The 20,180-nt window shown below is 39.9% G+C and overlaps 1 protein-coding gene across 1 annotated transcript; it reads right to left on the bottom strand.

The window, feature by feature from the left end:
* Positions 1-55: 55 nt before the first annotated feature.
* MED6 (mediator complex subunit 6) lies at positions 56-19,071 on the bottom strand. Its single transcript, XM_070758522.1, has 8 exons — positions 18,784-19,071; positions 10,342-10,501; positions 8,711-8,802; positions 6,421-6,503; positions 4,635-4,743; positions 3,784-3,899; positions 1,777-1,804; positions 56-1,205 (listed from the first exon to the last, which is right to left on the bottom strand). Exons 1-8 carry the CDS (start codon positions 18,803-18,805, stop codon positions 1,075-1,077), a joined length of 741 nt encoding a protein of 246 aa, XP_070614623.1. The 5' UTR covers positions 18,806-19,071; the 3' UTR covers positions 56-1,074.
* Positions 19,072-20,180: the final 1,109 nt, after the last annotated feature.

The raw sequence follows: 20,180 nt of genomic DNA, 5'->3' as shown, positions 1-20,180 counted from the left end.
TAAAGTTTGCCTATTAAGAAGCAAAATGAGATGTTTGTGAATTTGGAAACAGTTATTTAAAATATTTCATTTTATTGTTCAGTGAAATAATATAAAAGTAGGTTGGAAAAAAATACAAATGCACAAAACATTTTTAGAATAAAAAAGGGAAAACAAAACACATATTGTGAAAAAAAAAACCATGATTAAAAATCCTTTTAAAATATTCTTGTTTCCATTCCCTCTTCAAAACAAATAAATATTTACAAAAAACAGAAATTATAAACTTGTTTTATTGACAATTACCTTCAAGATTTTTCTCTGCATGGAGTAAGATATTCGTAGCTACTGTACTGAAACTATGGGATAATAGCTACCACATAATATTCTGTACATATAAAGTCTCATCCTGTATTTAAAAACAAATTACAGTAATTGAGAGAAGCTAAGTCTATGGAATACTACAGTGCTCTTATTTACTGGCTATTGTACTTCAATATTTAGGCAAATATCAAAATATCAAAATCATGGGCATTTTTCCTCACACCCATGTCTAAGCTGTTCAAGTAATAAACTGAAAAGGGAAAAAATCACCAATGAGCAATATGATTACCCAAGTTGCAGGAAAGAAGATTTAAAAAATAATAATCTTCTATCTCAATTTGAATTTAATCTTAGTGAGAAAGTGAACTCATTTTGAATTTAATCTTAGCGAGAAAGTGAAAATTCAGAAAAACTCTCTCTGAGCTGCTGTAATAAATTTATTTGCAAAAAAGACCTGACAGAACAATAGAGCCACGCTCTATTTATGAAAGATAAAGATATTTCAGACACCAGCAAGACATTAATACAAAGTAGAAGATTACAATTTGAAAACATCAGAGGCTAAAAAAATCCTCAAAAGATTCACAATTCAGTCTCGAAGACTAAAATAGGTCGTTCCATCCTGAAAGTTACTGTAAGTTTGTAACATTTAAAAAAAAAATTCAAATGCTGGAATTTTGGAAATGTCACAGTTCACTGTCCCATTTTTAAATAGCTAACATTTACTCTGTTTCTTCACCTCATGAGTTATGAGTGTCATTTTCCCTTCTGTCATTGTAATCTCATTCGTTTCTCTGGTGGCCCTTTAGTAGTAGTGCTCTGTTGTGTGGTCTTTGCAGCTTCCTTCTCTTCTTGCTTTATAGCTTCAGGTGCTGGCTCTGATTCTTTCTTAACCTGATCCACTGGGGAAAAAATAAACCACATTAAGTCTAATTCTAATAGATATACTTGTCTCATTATCAGTACCATAAGATATTTCCTAATGCTACAACTTCATTGAAAGAATCACTTCACCTTTTACCAGTAAGTACTAAAAACAAACTCGGTTCCATTACCCTGTATCTGAAAGTAAACAGTTTTATTTAGCAGAGCAATGCAGAAATGACAGCTACGGGGAAAAAAGAGTCTTTAATTTCCACACACACTCCCTATTTTCAAGTGGCCATCCCTTAACCTAAAACCAGAATTGCAATTCAAAATTGCCAGAATACCAAGATTGCTGAAATTGCTACATGCAGATTTTCTTTCCCTGTGAGAAAATCAGAAATTCCTGCTCTATGGATGGCATAAGAGGGGGAAAAGATTGAAGGCTTGGGATTCTTTAGGATCCAAGATACAGAAAATCTATATGAATAAAGTGATATGCATAATGACCAACTTGGAAACAAACTATATTCCCAAGAGCCTGAATTAAATCTAATCATATACATTTACTGGATATGGTCTTGTTTAAAAACACTAATACATTCTTACCTGGAACTGGCTTTTCTCCAGATTTTTGCTGTGAACAAAGAGAAAAACCAAGTCAAAAATGCACATCTTTTTTATATAGATTTAAGACTGCATTCTCTTACTGAACATTGCCCAAAAGGAGAATAAGAAATGTTGATGGTAATATATCTAGTATAACTGGATTCAGGATTAACATAGCAAGTCGCACAAATGGTTGTCACTTAGAAAATGGATTTAATTTCTATTGCTTAAGAAGCAGGACCAGAACTAAAGAGTTAAATTACAATGAAGTCAATCTTGGATGAATGTCAGGCAAAACTTTCTAATTATATAAGCTGGCAGTCAGTGGAGCAGGCTATTTCGTTAAAAATAAGAGTTGGAAGGGACCTTGGAGGTCTTCTAGTCCAACCCCCTGCTTAGGCAGGAAACCCTACAACACTTCAGACAAATGGTTTTCCAACATCTTCTTTAAAACTTCCAGTGATGGAGTACCAACAATATCTGGAGGCAAGTTGCTCCACTGATTAATTGTTCTGTCAGGAAATTTCTCCTTAGTTCTAAGTTGTTTCTCTCCTTGATTAGTTTCCACTCATTGCTTCCTGTCCTGCCCTCAGGTACTTTAGAGAATAGCTTGACTCACTCTTCTTTAATGGATGAGTTCTCCTTGCTTGAAGCCTAATCAAAATATTATAATCTGGAATGGATGGCAGAGCAAAATAAATGTTTCACATTACTATAGAATTGGAAAGTACTTCAGGGTTTGTTGTGGTTAGCTCTGCCCCAGCTCCTGCCCCAAGGACTGTGGATGTGGGGGAGACATCCACATGCTGCAGGCCTGTTCCCCCCCCCCCCGGTGGAATCTGCTGATGAAGGCTCCTCTGACCAAGAAGACATGAGTGACAGTGAGGAGAGTGTGGCAGACAGCTCAGAAGGGGATCAATTATCTAGCTCCTCCTTGGATTCAGAACAAGAGTTAATGATACAGCCACGCATGCGGAGAGCGATGCATAGGCAACAACAACTGAGAGATTATTATCAAAGAATATGAGGCCACCTGTGGTTGGGTGGGGCTGTGGTAATTAGTGAGGCTGCTATAAATAGCAGCCTGTGGATTTGGCCATTGAGAATTATCTGATCGTTGTGTTCGTGACTGCTTTACTGACTTTGACTTTTTGTGTGTGCTGATTTTTCCCCGCTTTGAAACTAAACCAGAGCAAAGTGTGTTCCACTTTGTGAAAGAAGGACTGTGAATTGCCTCACAGCTGCAAGCTAAGTATCACAGAATTGATAAGGGACTTGTATAAATTACCAGTTTGTTTGGAGACCAGTGCTCTTTGCTATACCGAAAGAGGGCTTAGTTTAAGTGAATTTTCATTAAGAGCATTGTTTTGAATTTTCAAACGTGTGTGTGTCTGAAATTTGTACCTGTGAATTTTTGGGAGGATTCTACCAGAGAGCCCGACAGAACAGGGTTCATCTAATTTCCTGCTCAGTATCAATTCCCCTAGACTAGCGCATCTGACAAGATCTAAATTGGATAGGAGGTTACATCGTTTTTAAGATTCCTTTCAACTCTAAAATTCTATGAAATATTGTTCTGCTATGATCTTCCTTTACTGGTCATTTATTAATGTGATCAATGTTATTTCAATACCACATCCTGGTTTGAAGCTCAACTGAAAAGGATCCAGATAATTTCTTTGAGGTCCCTTCTGAGTTTGCAAAGTGGATGTTTTTTCAACAACCTTCTCTTTTTAGGTTGTAGACAGGATGAAAATTCCTCAGAACCGTTGAATCCAAGAATGTTGGAGAGGGGGGGGGGGGTTTGCTCTTGCACAGGTCATCTCTTCTCCACAGCCTGAAGATCCCATCTAGTTCTTTGGGAATAACCATTCTTCTCATGCTAAAGTACCACATCAGTCAAACTCAAATGATCTGAAAAGCCAGAATCCAGCTCAGAGCAGGCCTTGAACAGTTTTGACAAATTATCTCATTATAGCAAACAGTAGTTTACTATTTGACTGTTACCTGCACAAACTTAGGGGGAAATTTTTTCCTGAGATCTAGAAGTAATGCATCCACCCGTTGCCTCTGGAAAATAGAGCTTGGCTCCTCCTTCTTCTTTGTTTTTGGTTTGGCTTTATCTGAAAATAAAATTAATGAGATCATAATGAAAGCATATGAACTTTTAGATACCATAATTTATAAGCATAAGGGGAAATTAATTCTAAATTATTAGAAATGAAACTTGGATGTTTTTGGTATTCTGCAATTTGGGTAAAATAGGTATCGCTTTGATCAATTTGTATTGCTACAGGGAAAAAATAATAGATGGCAGAAGATAATAATTCTACCAGCTTTGGGTAGCTGAGAATACTTTTTAAAACAGTGAGTACTAGTGGAAGAACCTGCCACCATATACAGAAATATTATACTGATATTTCTGGATTAGGAGCTAATGTCATTTAGTAATAAAAATATTGGATTAGAAGCAGGGAGGCCCAGATTCTAAACCAACCTTAAGCATAGAAACCAGGTGGGTGATCTTAAGAGAGACACTTCCTTTCATACCTAATTGGGCTCTGTGATAAACCAGCCAAAATAAATCTCCCCTCCCCTATGTATTGACAGTTTTACTTGGTGATCTAGGCAAATACAGTGCAAAAAACCCAGAACCTGTAACCAAATGGGAAAAACACAGTGAAGAACATCATAGCATTTCCTGGAATATTTTACTTGTTCTGCAGTCTATTGTTTTACAAATATAACGTGACAATAACATTAACTGAATTTCACAGACCAAGACCAATTGCATAATTCCTAAGGAAAAGCAAAATCCTAAGGATAAATTTTGAAATCCAGAGTCCCAAATTTCTTACCTCGTTCCTCTTGATCTTTGAAATGCCACCAATAACCTTTGGAAGGGTGATAGCGACAATAAGACATAGCTTCCTCAAAAGCTGACTGGATTCCATGTACTGCAGTGAGCTGGACAATATAAATGTGTAAGAAAATGTGTGATTTCTCTCTTTATACAGTATTTCTGTTAGACAACTGGACTGATTCACAGCATATATATTTTTTCACCCATAATTCAATATTCTAAGCTCTGTTTTGATACAATTTACAATCATGTACAGTAGTCCCTCACCTATCGCTGGTGTTACGTTCCAGACCTGGCCGCGATAGGTGAAATCCGCGATGGGGAATTTATCGACTGATAGTACTTATTTAAGTATTTATATTGTAATTGTTTGGTAAGTTTTCATTGTTTTAAGTGTTTATAAACCCTTCCCACAAAGTATTTATTTTAGATACAGTATTTAAATACAGTATTTACAATTTTAGATATTTTTTTTTTTGAAAAACCTGCCGATCGAGTTCGGCGGGCTGTTTAAATCTGCCAGTCGACTTCCTCAGAAACCCACGATGAAGTGAAGCCGCAGTAGGTGAAGCGCAGTATAGTGAGGGACTACTGTAATTACAAATGAGGATGGAAGTTGGGCAAGTCAATACATGGAGGCTAAAAGGAGCAAAGAGAACAATAAGCTAAACTTCCCTTCAGTAAAAAGGGAATAACAGACATGAGGTAAAGTAAGAGTGATATTCTGCTCTCATCCAGAACCACCTTCTACCACACGAATCCCAGCGGCCGATAAGGTCCCACAGAGTTGGCCTTCTCCGGGTCCCGTCGACCAAACAATGTCATTTGTCGGGCCCCAGGGGAAGAGCCTTCTCTGTGGCGGCCCCGGCCCTCTGGAACCAACTCCCCCCAGAGATTAGAACGGCCCCCACCCTCCTTGTCTTTCGCAAATTACTTACGACCCACCTTTGTCTCCAGGCATGGGGGAGTTAAGTTATCCTTTCCCCCTAGGCTATTACAAGTTATGCATGGTATGTTTGTGTGTATGTTTGGTTTTTTATAATAAGGGTTTTTTAGTTGGTTTTTATTAATTGGATTGTGCATGTTGTTTTACCACTGTTGTTAGCCGCCCCGAGTCTGCGGAGAGGGGCGGCATACAAATCCAATTAATAATAATAATAATCATCATCATCATCATCATAATCATCTAGCTTTTATGCTCCAATACAGTACAAGAGCTCAGTACAGACCTCTGACTAGACCTATCTAACCATCTCTGCAACATCTAAAGGAAAAGAAGAAAAAGGATACCAAAAAAATGGAGGGAAATGTTATCAGACAAAGAAGTGTATGCATTCATTATGACTCTGATTTCATATAACATGCAGTCTCCAAAAACAGGCTCTGGAAAGATCAATGAAGGAAAGGCAAACTGATTACTTATTCATATTTTTGAAAGATTTATATGGCCAGCCATCATGTAAAATACAACTTGAGGTGATTCACTGTAGTAATAAAATTAAAGACAAAGAAGCCGGGGGTCTGGTCCACAGTGTCATATCCATCAAACCATATAATACCCATGCTCCAATTTCATACTGAACCAGTGCCTGTGGGGAAAGCCAACCTTTTACAATATTTTCATTTTTCTCCCTTTGCTTGCATTTTTATAGACCCACCCACCCACCCCCCAGAAAAATAAAACTTTCAGAAGTTGAAATTAAAACAAAGAACCAGAAACCAAACCACATTTTTGTGGACATTTCTTTTATTGTAATGGAACAAACGTCACAGAAACTTACCACTCTTGAGTTTACAACTGATCCCAAGTCAGGCGCTTGATAAATTACTCCAGCAATAATGTAATAATCAGCCAGTGGAATAACTTTAAAAGAAGCACAGCATTAGTCAACCAAACTATATAACAGATGCCATTGCTGATTTTTTTTCCCATAAAACAGTAAAGAGGTTGAAATATAGCTAGATTACAAGAATATTTAAAGCCTACATCCTCAGTAGATTTACTTTTATGGGTATGTATTTAAAGCTACTTCAGTGTAATAAAACAATAATATATAAATTCTCTAAATTCTGCTTCCACTAATCATATGCAGAAATAATTGGCCTTGCACTTCAAAACTAACAGTGATAAAGATTTGAAATGCAGAGAGAGTGAACAAACATGGCCAGATAAAATCTTAACTATAATAGCATCAGATAAAAATCTGTACTACCAGGGTGACCTAAAAAAGGAACAGCTTGAAGACAAAACTTATTTTGTTACCCATATTGCATTTTACCACAAGAGGGCATTCCCTTATTGTTGCAAAAAGATAAAGTTAGCCTCAAAGGCAGCTTCCAACACTATCCACATGTCCTCCACAACAAATACTATTATTTCAAATTGGGTCAGATGGTAGGAGGTAATGAAAATCTTTTACAGAGCCCCAGTTTTTTTTAAAGCAATTATTTTAAGCAAGATTTAAGAAGAAAACATAACAATACACATGATCAGAATGAATAGAATTGTTTCTGGTTCTATTTCTTCCTATATAGACATAATCAAATGGAGGAACTTCCTTGCTCAAAAATAGGAATATATTTGCTCAGAACTTATGCAGTCTGTCCCGACAAACAAGTAGACAGGACTGTGGGGCAAGATGGGAGCACTGGGAAGAACATACAGTGGTACCTCTCCCTAAGAACGCCTCTACTTACGAACTTTTATAGATAAGAACCAGATGTTCAAGATTTTTTTGCCTCTTCTCAGGAACCATTTTCCATTTACAAACCTGAGCCTCTGAAACTGTAACCTGAAAAGGTAGGGCGAAGCCTCCGTGGGGCCTCTCTAGGAATCTCCTGGGAGGAAACGGCCAGAAAAGGCAGGGAGAAGCCTCTGTGGCACCTCTCTAGGAATCTCCTGGGAGGAAACAGGGCCAGAAAAGGTGGTGAGAAGCCTCTGGGGGGCCTCTCTAGGAATCTCCTGGGAGGAAACAGAGCTGGAAAAGGCGGGGAGAAGCCTCTGGGGGGCCTCTCTAGGAATCTCCTGGGAGGAAACAGGGCCTCCACCCTCCCTGTGGTTTCCCCAATCGCACGCATTATTTGCTTTTACATTGCTTCTTCTTACAAACTTTTCTACTTAAGAACCTGATCACGGGACGAATTAAGTTCATAATTTACTTTGGATTTATAGAATCACAGAACAGAAAGAGGTCATTTAGGCCACTGTACAACCCACGCAAAATGAAAGGGGACACATAGTCTACCACTCTATATGGAAATAGTATGCCTGCACAAGGAAAATCTTTATCAATGGCAAGATTCCACAACCTAGACCAGTGATTTTCAACCTTTTTTGAGCCGCGGCACGTTTTTTACATTTACAAAATCCTGGGGCACATCACCAACCAAAATGACACAAAATGACACCATAAGACACTCTCCTCTCTTTTTCCACCCGTCTCCTCCCTACCCTTGTGTGTGTGTGTGTGTGTGTGTGTATACACACACTCTTGAACCATTTCCAAAAACAGGTGAGGGCTGGGTTTTTTTCTCTCTTATTCTTTGGGTGCTTTTTATCATATGCTTTAAATCAAGAGTCACTTCTCTCTTTTGTTTCTCTCTCTTTCCTCTCATTCTCTGTCTCAATCATTTTCTCATTTCTCTTTTTTCTTCCCACTTTTGCTCATTTCTCTCTCTCTCTCTCCCCCCCCTTCCTCTCCTTTTCTCTCTCTCACTCTTGCTTTCTCTTCCTTTCTCTCTCTTGCTTTCTCTCTCTCACTCTCTTTCTCTCTCTCTTGCTTTCTTTCTCTCTCTTTCTTTCTCACTTTCACTCTCTCAGCAAAAAGCTGCGAGACCGGAACCTGAACTTCCTTCTTCGCGGCACACTAGTGTGCCACGGCACACTGGTTGAAAAACACTGACCTAGACAACATCCAAACGTTTGGATTTCAGCTCCCCAAATTCCCAAGCCACATTAAAATAAATAAATAAAAAATCTTGGAATTGGTCTGTCTGAAGAACATGCAGACTGGAAAAGGCTGGTCGGGTTACGCTCTACCATTTAAATAGGACAGCTGTCTACAGCCTTACCTTGTGTTGGGTTCTGTCTCTGCTGCTTACGGATAATAAAGAGGATTGGCTCTTGTGCATGGAGAAGAATATATTCTACTCCAACCATTTGACTGAAAGATAAAAGGACAGAGCTAAATCTAGAGAGAAAAATCCCAGACGCTACAAACACTGAAACTATAAGCTACCTTAGTGTAGAGAAAAAATAAGGGTTGCTTTTTGAAAAAAGGAAATCTAGAAATCATTAAGTGGCGAGTAATTTCTTCCCCCCACTTCCAATAGCTAAAGAGTGGGTTTAAACTACTGGTCTTTAAACTACTGGTCTTCTTCCCATCTGCCCTGGCACATAAATAGGTGAAAGGCAGTGATTAAAAGCAGATTGATTTAAATTACTGGAATTAATCTTTAATATCAGGAAAAAGAAACCATGTTATTCAAAAATCTCAAGTAGAAGTGGGGGGGTGGTAGGGGAGAAACTCGGTTAAGCAGTTTCAGAATGCACAAAAAATAAATTAGCAGCTTTAATAGCAAGCAAATGAAAGGAGTAAAAATAATAGGAGCAAACCTAAAAGACCTGGGAAGATTCTGAATAACTGTTTACTAATGAGAAAATGATACTCCAGAAAGCAGCCTTTCCAACACAAAAAGGAATAGTATATGTTAAATTTTAACCTCACAGAAATATGTGTTCTAAGTCATCCCTTTATTTAAAGTTTCCAGTAAAAATGTATAGTAAGACTATGCAGCAATCAAAATTTCATAGTGTGGCAATGATTAAAGAGACTCCCCCTCATTCCACAATCACAAAGAGACACAAGAGCAGAGGTCTTCAAACTTAGCAACTTTAAGGAGAACAATGTGAACAAGAAAAATAATTCATGCCTGCTGCTTTACCTTCCCCAAGATATAGGATTGGTTTAATGGAATATTCATTTCATCATATTTTGATTCATATCTTTATTAATCCACAGAATCTGTGTCAAAATAAGGCCATCTATTTTTTCTCTTATTTTTGAAGACCCCTGCGCAATAGAGTTAGATAAGAAGATCTACTGCAAAGAATTAGAAAGCCATACGTATGAATAAGGGCTCCATCTAACAGGGATGTTTTTTGCCTTTATTAAGCTGGGGTGGGTATGGCCCACACAGGACATATCAGACCATGGGCCACCAGTTTAACTGGCCTGTTCTATATCCTACATAGCTGCTTTACAGAATTAAGGTAAGTACATTTTTAACAGTGAATAATTTCATTTGTTTGATTTAAAATGAGCTTGTTAAATTGATGTTTAATTATAATTTGTCCTATACACTGATTCAATTGATAAACAAAAAAGTCTCTTCACTCATCTGTTTAGTTTGTATTTAAATCATGGCAAATGCACATCCCATTGTATTTTAATAGGTGAACTTTCATAAGACAATTTTGTAGCTTACATCAGCAATTGGAAACAGAATTGCATTGCCAAGCAATGCATCATAAAACATGTCACATGGCCACATCATAACTCTGAAGAGTCACTGAGCAAATGGATGTAACCTGAGGACTATCTGCATTATGCTGCATATTTCTTTTCTTAACATCTCAGTTGATATTATGACATAATTTCTTCCTGAAAGCTAAAAAAACTAATCATACTACATTTACTTACTTCAAGTGATCCAAGGTTAGCCTTTGCATTTTGACCATTTCATTGTTGCATGTTCTATCATAGAATGGATTACTGCGCTCTGAGAAATAGTCCAATACACTCCCACTGTTTAATATTGGAATCCATGAACTATCAACCCAGGAAATTCCCAGCAGATTATCTGTAAGAGTAAAATAATGAACAAGGGAGAAGTAAAGAAAAAAAAGAGAAAAACATAAGTTTCGCATTCAGAAAAACCAATGACAATTTTTTAAAAATAGTTTAATCAACCTGAAATATCTAGTGCAAAAAGTTAAAAATTAATGACATTAGTCCAACAATAATACAATAGCTTTTCTTTAATATAAGCTGAAGATCCATACTCTGTTCATTGAAGGGTCTTGAAACAATATTGTATATTTAAAGTAAAAGATTTAAACTAACATTTACACATTTTTGTTTTAGCCCCAAAGCACACAGAACAAAAACTTGCTGAGGTCAAGCATATCTGACACAAATACTGGAAAATAGGTCCCCCTAAGCAACTTGCATTTGCGGTCTTGAGTTCTATGGCAGTAAAAAAACAATCCACCAAACTGATAAATAATATCAGAGCAGAAATCTTTGAGCAACAGAAACAAATTCAAAGCCATGCTACCACTCCATCATATATACCAGTGACGGCCAACCTTTTCGGCATAAAGTACTGAAACTGGAGCACATGCATGCACGCTGGAGCACCACAATGTGGAAGCAGTGGGGTTGCATGGATTGGCCAGCTGTTCTCTTCTGGGTTCCAGCGCAAGCATAAAGACCAGCTGTGTGTGCCAGAACCTGGAAGAGAGCAGCTGATGATGGTGCATGTGCCCAAGTGACAATGCATGTCACTTCTGGCACGTGTGCCATAGGTTCATCATCACAGACCTATACTAATAAGAATATTATTTCACTCCAATGGTCCCTATGTCCAACAGGATGCCATAAGAAGATATAAGAAAAATATGGCACCGGGAATTTTTAGCTTATAAAAATGATAAGAGTAGTGAATATTATAAAGATTTATAAATTTGACCATTGTTTAAATAGATTTTCTTTCTTTTCCTATATCACCTGAAGTCAGAATATAGTTAGTCCTTGAGCCCAAAATTTTTGTCGATAAGCGAAACATTTGTTAAATGAATTTAGCTCCATTTTTGCCTTTCTTGCCACAGTTGTTAAGTGAATTACTGCAGTTGTTAAGTAAGTACAACTGTTCTTACTTAACAACTAAGTTGAAGAAGCTACCGCACGAATCCCAGCGACCAATAAGGTCCCACAGAGTTGGCCTTCTCCGGGTCCCGTCGACTAAACAATGTCGTCTGGTGGGCCCCAGGGGAAGAGCTTTCTCTGTGGTGGCCCCGGCCCCCTGGAATCAACTCCCCCCGGAGATTAGAACTGCTCCCACCCTCCTTGTCTTTTGTAAACTACTCAAGACCCACCTTTACCGCCAGGCATGGAGGATTTATATTTTTATTTTATGTTTGGTATGTATATGTTGTCTGGTTTTTAATATGGTAGGGTTTTATATATTTATTTTTAATACTAGATTTGTTTTAGTACACTGATCCTCCTTCCCACCTCCATATTTATGTTGCTATATTTGTTTAATTCCACCAAGTTATTTGGAAGTTGCAGATACGATGATATTCCAAAAATGTTACATGTAGCAGATGAAAATCAGGTACAGTGATCCCTCGATTTTCGCGATCTCGTTCTTAGCGAAACGCTGTATCGCGATTTTTCCACCCGATGACGTCACTCTCTTCCTTCCTTTCTCATCTTTCTTTCTCTCTCTCTTTCTCTATCTTGCTTCTTCCTATCTCACACTCTCTTCCTCCCTCTCTCATCTCTTTCTTTCCTTCTCTCTCTTTCTCTATCTCTCCCCCTCTTGCTGGCGGGCGGCGGGCGGGCGGGCAAGCGGGGGCATCAGCGAGGAAGACCCAGGGAAGGTTCCTTCGGCCGCCCAGCAGCTGATCTGCTCGGCAGCGCGGTAGCAGCAAGGAGCCGAATCGGGGTTTCCCCTTTGCGTGGGCGGCGGGGAAACCCCGATCTTCGTCTGCTCGCTGCTGCTGCGACTGCCCAGCAGCTGATCTGCTCGGCAGCGCGGTAGCAGCGAGGAGCCAAATCGGGGGTTCCCCTTTGCGTGGGCGGCGGGGAAACCCCGATCTTCGTCTGCTCGCTGCTGCTCCGCTGCCGAGCAGATCAGCTGCTGGGCGGCCGAAGGAACCTTTCCTGGGTCTTCCCCGCCGCCCACGCAAACTCCACCATCTGCGCATGCGCGGCCATGAAAAAAAAGGGCGCGCATGCGCAGATGGTGTTTTTACTTCCGCAACCCTACATCGCGAAAAATCGATTATCGCGAGGGGTCTTGGAACGGAACCCTCACGATAATCGAGGGATCACTGTATTGCATTATTACAGTCTAATAGTGTAACATATCTCGGGGCAATTGTTATATAAAAGATTAAGGAAAAGGTACATGATACTTAAGACCATTTTAAATCTTAAAAGAATACAATCTTGTGAGATATTTCAGTGGAAAAAAATATTCTTAATATGTAGAGGGAAAAAATCCCACAGAGGTGTTCTAATTTAATACAAGATATTTTAGCATTATTACTTTTTAACCCAGGATTCTCATAGCAATTATTCTACAGCAGTTTCATGACATGGAAGTTTTGAACCAACCTGAAATCCAACCTAAGATGCGATATATGGTTGCATAAAATATGCATATGCTGCTTCAGAAATCTTTTAGAAAGCAAAACCCAGATGGCTAGGAAGCCATGCTTAATGCAGCATAAATAGGTCTATGAATAATATATGTGCTGCTCTCTACTTCTTGGAAGACATCAGACAATCATATGTAAATATATCTGCTCCATTTCTTTCTATGAAAAACAGCTGCTTTTTTCTAAGTGGGGTAAATTACTCCTTAAAAGTAATTAAAATAAACATTACACAAGAATCCAAGATACAGTAGGATGGCTTAACAGAAACTTCTACTGACAATGATAATGGTTTACATAGTGATGGTTTTACAACCTTTTTTTTTTGTCATGGTCACTAAATGAACCCATGATTTTCCGAAAACTGAAAATAAACAGCAGGTTTTAGCAAAAGCATTGTAAACACGTGATCATTGGTAAATGTGACCTGGCTGCCAAGTCTCCAGTGTGCAGTCATGTGACTGCAGAACTATAGAAACTTCAAATCCAGGTCATAAATATTCCCTAGGTAAGTACATCCTAACTTTGAATGGTCACTAAGCAACCAGTCATAAGTCTAGAAGTACTTGTTGGGTTCCTGGTTATAATTCCGCCTCGCCTTTCATAAGCTCCTCTATCGTCAGACATGGGGGAATTGAGATATTCCTTTCCCCCTAGGCCTATACAATTTATGCAAGGTATGTTTGTGTATATGTTTGGTTTTTAATAAGGGTTTTTTAATTATTTTAAATATTAGATTTGTCATATGCTGCTTTATTATTGTTGTTAGCCACCCCAAGTCTACGGAGAGGGGTGGCATACAAATCTAATAAATAAATAAATAAATTCAAAGTGCTATTTATTGCCTATCAAGTTTTTCAAGGGTCACGGCATGGATGTATTATGGATACATAATTTTGTCTGTTATCCTGTAAGATCTAGTCTGGTGGGCATGCTCAGCTTCCAATGTCAAACAATGACATCCTGCAGGAACCCAAATACATTCCTTTTCTGTCACTGCTATGAAGTAGATTCCACCACCACCACCATCCACCCTCCAAGTCTGTTTGTGCCTTATTCTGCTAAACAGAAGATTGCTATTCTGAAATACAGGATCAGATTAGTATTAACTAATGAGTGTTAGTATTGCTTTTGATTATTTCTGAACTCTGTTTAAAAATATTTATGACTTGCACTAAATTACAAAAGAAAAACAAACCACAATTTAAAACTAATTCTAGCCTGCTCTTGCCCAGTCAACGAAGCGGTGGAAGTGATGTGCCGGTGCCTGGAGGCTGTTGGGGCCTGGATGGGTGTCAACAGACTCAAGCTCAACCCGGATAAGACGGAGTGGCTGTGGGTTTTGCCTCCCAAGGACAATTCCATCTGTCCGTCCATTACCCTGGGGGGGGAATCATTGACCCCCTCAGAGAGGGTCCGCAACTTGGGCGTCCTCCTCGATCCACAGCTCACATTAGAACAACATCTTTCAGCTGTGGCGAGGGGGGCGTTTGCCCAGGTTCGCCTGGTGCACCAGTTGCGGCCCTATCTGGACCGGGACTCATTGCTCACAGTCACTCATGCCCTCATCACCTCGAGGTTCGACTACTGTAATGCTCTCTACATGGGGCTACCTTTGAAAAGTGTTCGGAAACTTCAGATCGTGCAAAATGCAGCTGCGAGAGCAGTCATGGGCCTACCTAGGTATGCCCATGTTTCAACATCACTCCGCAGTCTGCATTGGCTGCCGATCAATTTCCGGTCACAATTCAAAGTGTTGGTTATGACCTTTAAAGCCCTTCATGGCATCGGACCAGAATATCTCCGAGACCGCCTCCTGCCGCACGAATCCCAGCGACCGATTAGGTCCCACAGAGTGGGCCTTCTCCGGGTTCCGTCAACTAAACAATGTCGGTTGGCGGGCCCCAGGGGAAGAGCCTTCTCTGTGGCGGCACCGGCCCTCTGGAACCAACTCCCCCCGGAGATTAGGACTGCCCCTGCTCTTCCTGCCTTCCGTAAACTCCTTAAAACCCACCTTTGCCGTCAGGCATGGGGGAACTGAAACATCTCCCCCTGGGCACGTTTAATTTATACATGGTATGTCTGTGTGTGTGTCTGTTAGCATATGGGGTTTTTAATATTTAAACATTTTAAACTTGTCTGATTACCCATGATTTGTTTCTACATGTTGTGAGCCGCCCCGAGTCTCCGGAGAGGGGCGGCATACAAATCTAAGTAATAAATAAATAAATAAATAAATATGCCAAAAATATGGTTTTTATTTGTTCTTTCCAGACCTAAAAGTCTGTTTTCTCTGCCACCATAATTTTTGTATAGTAGTTGTTGATAGTGAATGATCTACACAGTGAAGGGCTACCAAAATTTTTACTACTACACTGTGGGCATGGCTTATGCATTTTATTTCAACATCTTTCAGTGCAAATTGGGTGCTCTGGGGTAGAGCTCCATTTTCACTACCCCACCGCGTCCTGTCCCCCCCCCCCAATCTGGGCAGTAGCCTACTCCTGGCTCTATGAAATCAACTGACTTTCTTGCCCTTTTCACTGCTACAAAATTGGAAAAACTTCTCTTGAAGTTTGAGAGATGCCTTGATTGTCAGTGTTTTGATTCTCAGACTATTACAAAAACTGGTTTTACCTAATCTAAGCATTGTTTGTTTTAATGATAGTATGAACAAGCTATAGCAGTGATGGCAATCATATGGCACGGGTGCCACAGATGGCACGCAGAACCATATCTGCTGGCACTCGAACTGTTGCTCTAGCTCAGCTCCAACATGCACGTGTGTGCCGGCCAGCTTATTTTTGGCTTGCACAGAGGCTCTGGGAGGGCGTTTTTGGCTTCCAGAGCACCTCTGCTGGGGGGGACAGACGTTTTTATCCTCCTCCCACTCCAAGGAAGCCTTTGGAGACTGGGAAGGGCAAAATACAAATCTACTGGGCCCACCAGAAGTTCGGAAACAGGCTATTTGTAGCCTCCAGAGAGTCTCCGGGGGAGCAGGGTAAGTTGTTTTCACCCTCCCCAAGCAATGAATTATGGGTGTGGGCACTTGTGCATGCGTGATAGTGTGTGCCCATGCTCTTTCGGCACCCAAGGAAAAAAAGGTTCGCCATCATTGAACTATAGTGACTTGATTCACATATATACTTCATAAATTTCTCTTCAGGAAAAACTTGAAGCTGGATTTAAAAAACACATTTTGGCTGTATTTCCTAAAGTAAAATAATTTATCCCTATCAGCTTCATGCATTTCATTTGATAAAAGTTAAACATGATATAAAACCAGTATGTTTACCTAAGAAGTTAACCAATTATTTAATTAGATAAAACATAATATTGTGCAGCACTAGAAAAACTTCAACCAAATTGATTATTCAGGAGAAATTAATAGTACAGTGATCTCTCGGTTAGCGCGGGGGTTACGTTCCAAGACCTCCCACGCTAACCGATTTCCGCGTTATACTGGATGCGGAAGTAAAAACCACCATCTGCGCATGTGCGCCATTTTTTTCATGGCCGCACATGCGCAGATGGTGGAGTTTGCGTGTGGGCGGCGGGGAAGACCAAGGGAAAGTTCCTTCAGCCGCCCAACAGCTGATCTGCTCCGCAGCGCGGAAGCAGCGAGGAGCCGAAGATGGGGTAAAGGCAAAGGGGAAACCCCATCTTCGGCTCCTCGCTGCTGCCGCGCTGCGGAGCGGATCAGGTGTTGGGCGGCTGAAGGAACCTTCCCTTGGTCTTCCCGCCGCCCAGGCAAAGGGGAATCCCCAAGATCGCTTGCCGCTTGCCGCTTTGCAGCTTGGAGCCTTGCTTCGCCTCCTTCGCTGCAATAGGCAAGCGGCAAGCGATCTTGAGAAAGAGAGAGAAAGGAGGGCGACTTGCCAATCCACGCCCCCCTGGATGAACAGCCTCGCATGGCCCCAGCGCCGGGCTCCGCTGTTGCCTCCGCCCCCATTCGGCTCTGCAGCTGAGAGGCCTTCCCGGCAGAGCCCTCCCCAACAGCTCCCGCCGCCAGCGCAAAAAAGAAAAGAAAAAAAAATCCCCAAAAGAGGCAGGCACAAAGCGGGGGCACAAGGGGAGCTGCCCGGCAGAGGTTGCTTTTTTTCTTCTCGTGGGCAAGTGGAGGGGGGGAGAGAGAAGGGAGGAAGAGAGTGTGAGAGAGGAAGAAAGAGAGAGAGAAATGATAGAAAAAAGGGGAGAAAAAAGAGAAATGAGAAAATGATTGAAGCATAGTGACAGGAAAGAAAGAGAAAGAGACAGAGAAGTGACTCTTGGTGATGACGTATGACGTCATCGGGTGGGAAAACCCGTGGTGTAGCAAAAAAACCGTGGACTTATTTTTTAATTAATATTTTTTGAAAAACCGCGTTGCAGCGTTTCGCGCTAATCGAGAACGCGCAAATCGAGGGATCACTGTATATAAATAATGTTAATACAACTATTACATAGGTGTTTGATTAACATCTAATAAACTTTAAAAAATTAAAATAGTTGCTGTTCTAATTGAATTTTATTTATTATATATACATATGTTATGTGTGGGGTGTGTGTGTTTGTGTGAGTGTGTATGCTTTTTTTCTGTCAAATCACCCTCGTATACCCAAATATGGAAGGGAGCATACTGCTTCCTTTTTGCCTCTTGGCCTCTCCAGGGGCCATATCCAAGGCATTTAATTTTTTATAGCCGATAAACAATATTCTATATGTGTAATATATTTTTGCTGATAATGAAAAGGTAGACTAGTATAGATCTATTTCAAGCTATTTTGTTCTCATCAGCTAGCCATACCCTTACCGGAATTTGTATGTATGTATGTATGTATGTTTGTGTGTGTGTGTGTGTGTGTGTGTGTATGGTGTTTCTGTCCTTGTTCTCAAGCGAACACCAGCCTGAAGATGACGAGTGAGACCTCATCGAAACGTCGCCAGAAATTTCCAAATCCTACACGGGAAGAAACCCGAATATACCAAGACCGTCATACCTGTACCCGTGAAAATCTACGAAAACAAATATATATATACACACACACACACACACACACACACACACACACACACACAAATATATATAGTTTGTAATCTGCTGCTTATCTGTCTCATTCATCCAAGTAGCTCCTGAAACTGAACTCAACACAAAAATGAAGGTTTATTTAAATGATTATTAAAAAGTATTACATAGTCTGATCTTTTTATTTTAATTCATGTGCAATCTTTATCTAATTTCCACACACTAGAAAATTTATATACAATTGCTACATTGCACTCGACAAATCAAGCCAAAATGTCATTTTGTTCAGAAGAAAACTAGCATAAACAGGATTTGTTTGTACAATTTTGCTGACTAATATTAATCAGACTGCACGGCTCTACCCCCTCCCAAGTGCTGGAGATCAATTTGAAATCGGAAAGAAATCTGGATGGATCTGAACATCTGAAGCTCTTCCGGTCCAGAAACTACCCTGGTTCTTCTGTGTTTCTAAAATAGATTTAAGCTGCGAATATCCTAAAACCACTGGATAGTAGCGAGAAGTTGGAAGTTTTGTGGCTTTCGAGGCGGTTCATGGAAACACTCCGTGCCTCTGATGGACGCAGACAATAAACAGCCCAGGAAAACATGGTTTGGAAAAATACCAAAATAGATAACTAAGCAAACAAGGTGGTCAACCCCATCAACCCCGTGCTATCTCCCTCCCAATACCTCTTATGTCAACCGCCGCCATGATTCGCCTCCGCGCGTCGCAGTCGCTTTCTCGTTGACGCGAAACTATGATCTCAGCAAACCATAGAGAAACGCCGCTTAGACCGATCTAAAAGGGAGAGTCAGTGCCTGCCTAGAGCGGCAGAAGAAACGCTTGCGACGCATGCGTGTTCATTGCTTCATGTGTCCAGGCAACAGCGGAATACGGTGCGGTTTCTATAGGAACGCTCGCAGGTTCCTTGCTGTGATTGAATTCCTTGAATCAAGCCTTGATTCATTTAAAAAAAAGCGTTTCCAAATCAAGACGCTTTGAAAGATTTTCATTGTAGGCTGAGGAATTCTGGGAGTTGAAGTCCAAATATCTTCAAGTTGCCAAGGTTGGGAAACGCTGATCTAGACTAGGAACCCCTTCCCCCCAAAGGGAAAAAGATAAAGGTACATTTTCCTGCATTCCTGGCAAGAATGAATTCGTGAACTGATCAGGATTTGAGACTGAGTTGAAGTTACCTTTTTATATTGTACAACTTACTACCGCTTTTATCTCCTCCTGGAGAAGCTCCTTCAGGACCATAGCAGGGTTTCATAAACGAAAATAATTACGAATAAAAACACTCAGGAGAACAATACTCTACAGAGATTATGTAATTTCTCTTATTGCTAAGGAAAAAGAGATGGCCCAACATTTGAGCTGCGTTTGTATAAGAATTAGGGACAATCAAAGATAGAGTAAAACCTAATGAAAATATATATGCAAATACTACCCCAGAAGGCCATGCAATCATAATTTCAGAACACAAATATGAATTTTGCCTAACTAATAGAAGTTTAAATATTCCTGAACAACATGTCATAGTTTACTATTTTCATACATCTTTAACCATGGTTTGCCTTGTGGTTTGCGGAATTAAATTAGCATTTCAATTGGCTAGAAACAGATAATACAGACAAGGTTGGTTCAAATACATTTAACCCAAATCAAACAAGCCATATAATATATAATATCTCAGTCAACACCTGTCTATAATATACTGAACTCTAGTCTTTTGAAACAAAAGGTATCACAGGAACCCAGTCAATTATAATATAATCAAAGATTTTTGTTTAAGAAATTGAAGTAATCTTGTGAACAGGCATTCTGGTCTATGTCAACAGAAGGTACCGGTAATTCTAAACATGAAAACGTGAACTGAAAGTCACTTTGAACAACAGTAATTAACAACTATTGATTCCAACTTGCCTTTTAAATTTTACTTCTGTTCTAATATTGTTTACAAGAATTGGATTAATAGATTTTTACTATGAGATCATCCCTGTTTGAATATTGTTAAAAGCTTCATTTGCATGGCTAACTTGCCTGTGATTTGATGTCAGATCCACCAAACAGAGAACAACCTCAT

Source organism: Erythrolamprus reginae, chromosome 1 (genome assembly GCF_031021105.1).
Source record: "Erythrolamprus reginae isolate rEryReg1 chromosome 1, rEryReg1.hap1, whole genome shotgun sequence".
NCBI classification, from domain to species: domain Eukaryota; kingdom Metazoa; phylum Chordata; class Lepidosauria; order Squamata; family Dipsadidae; genus Erythrolamprus; species Erythrolamprus reginae.
Note: the sequence above shows the minus strand (reverse complement) of the source record. Positions and strands in the feature narration are given on the sequence as shown.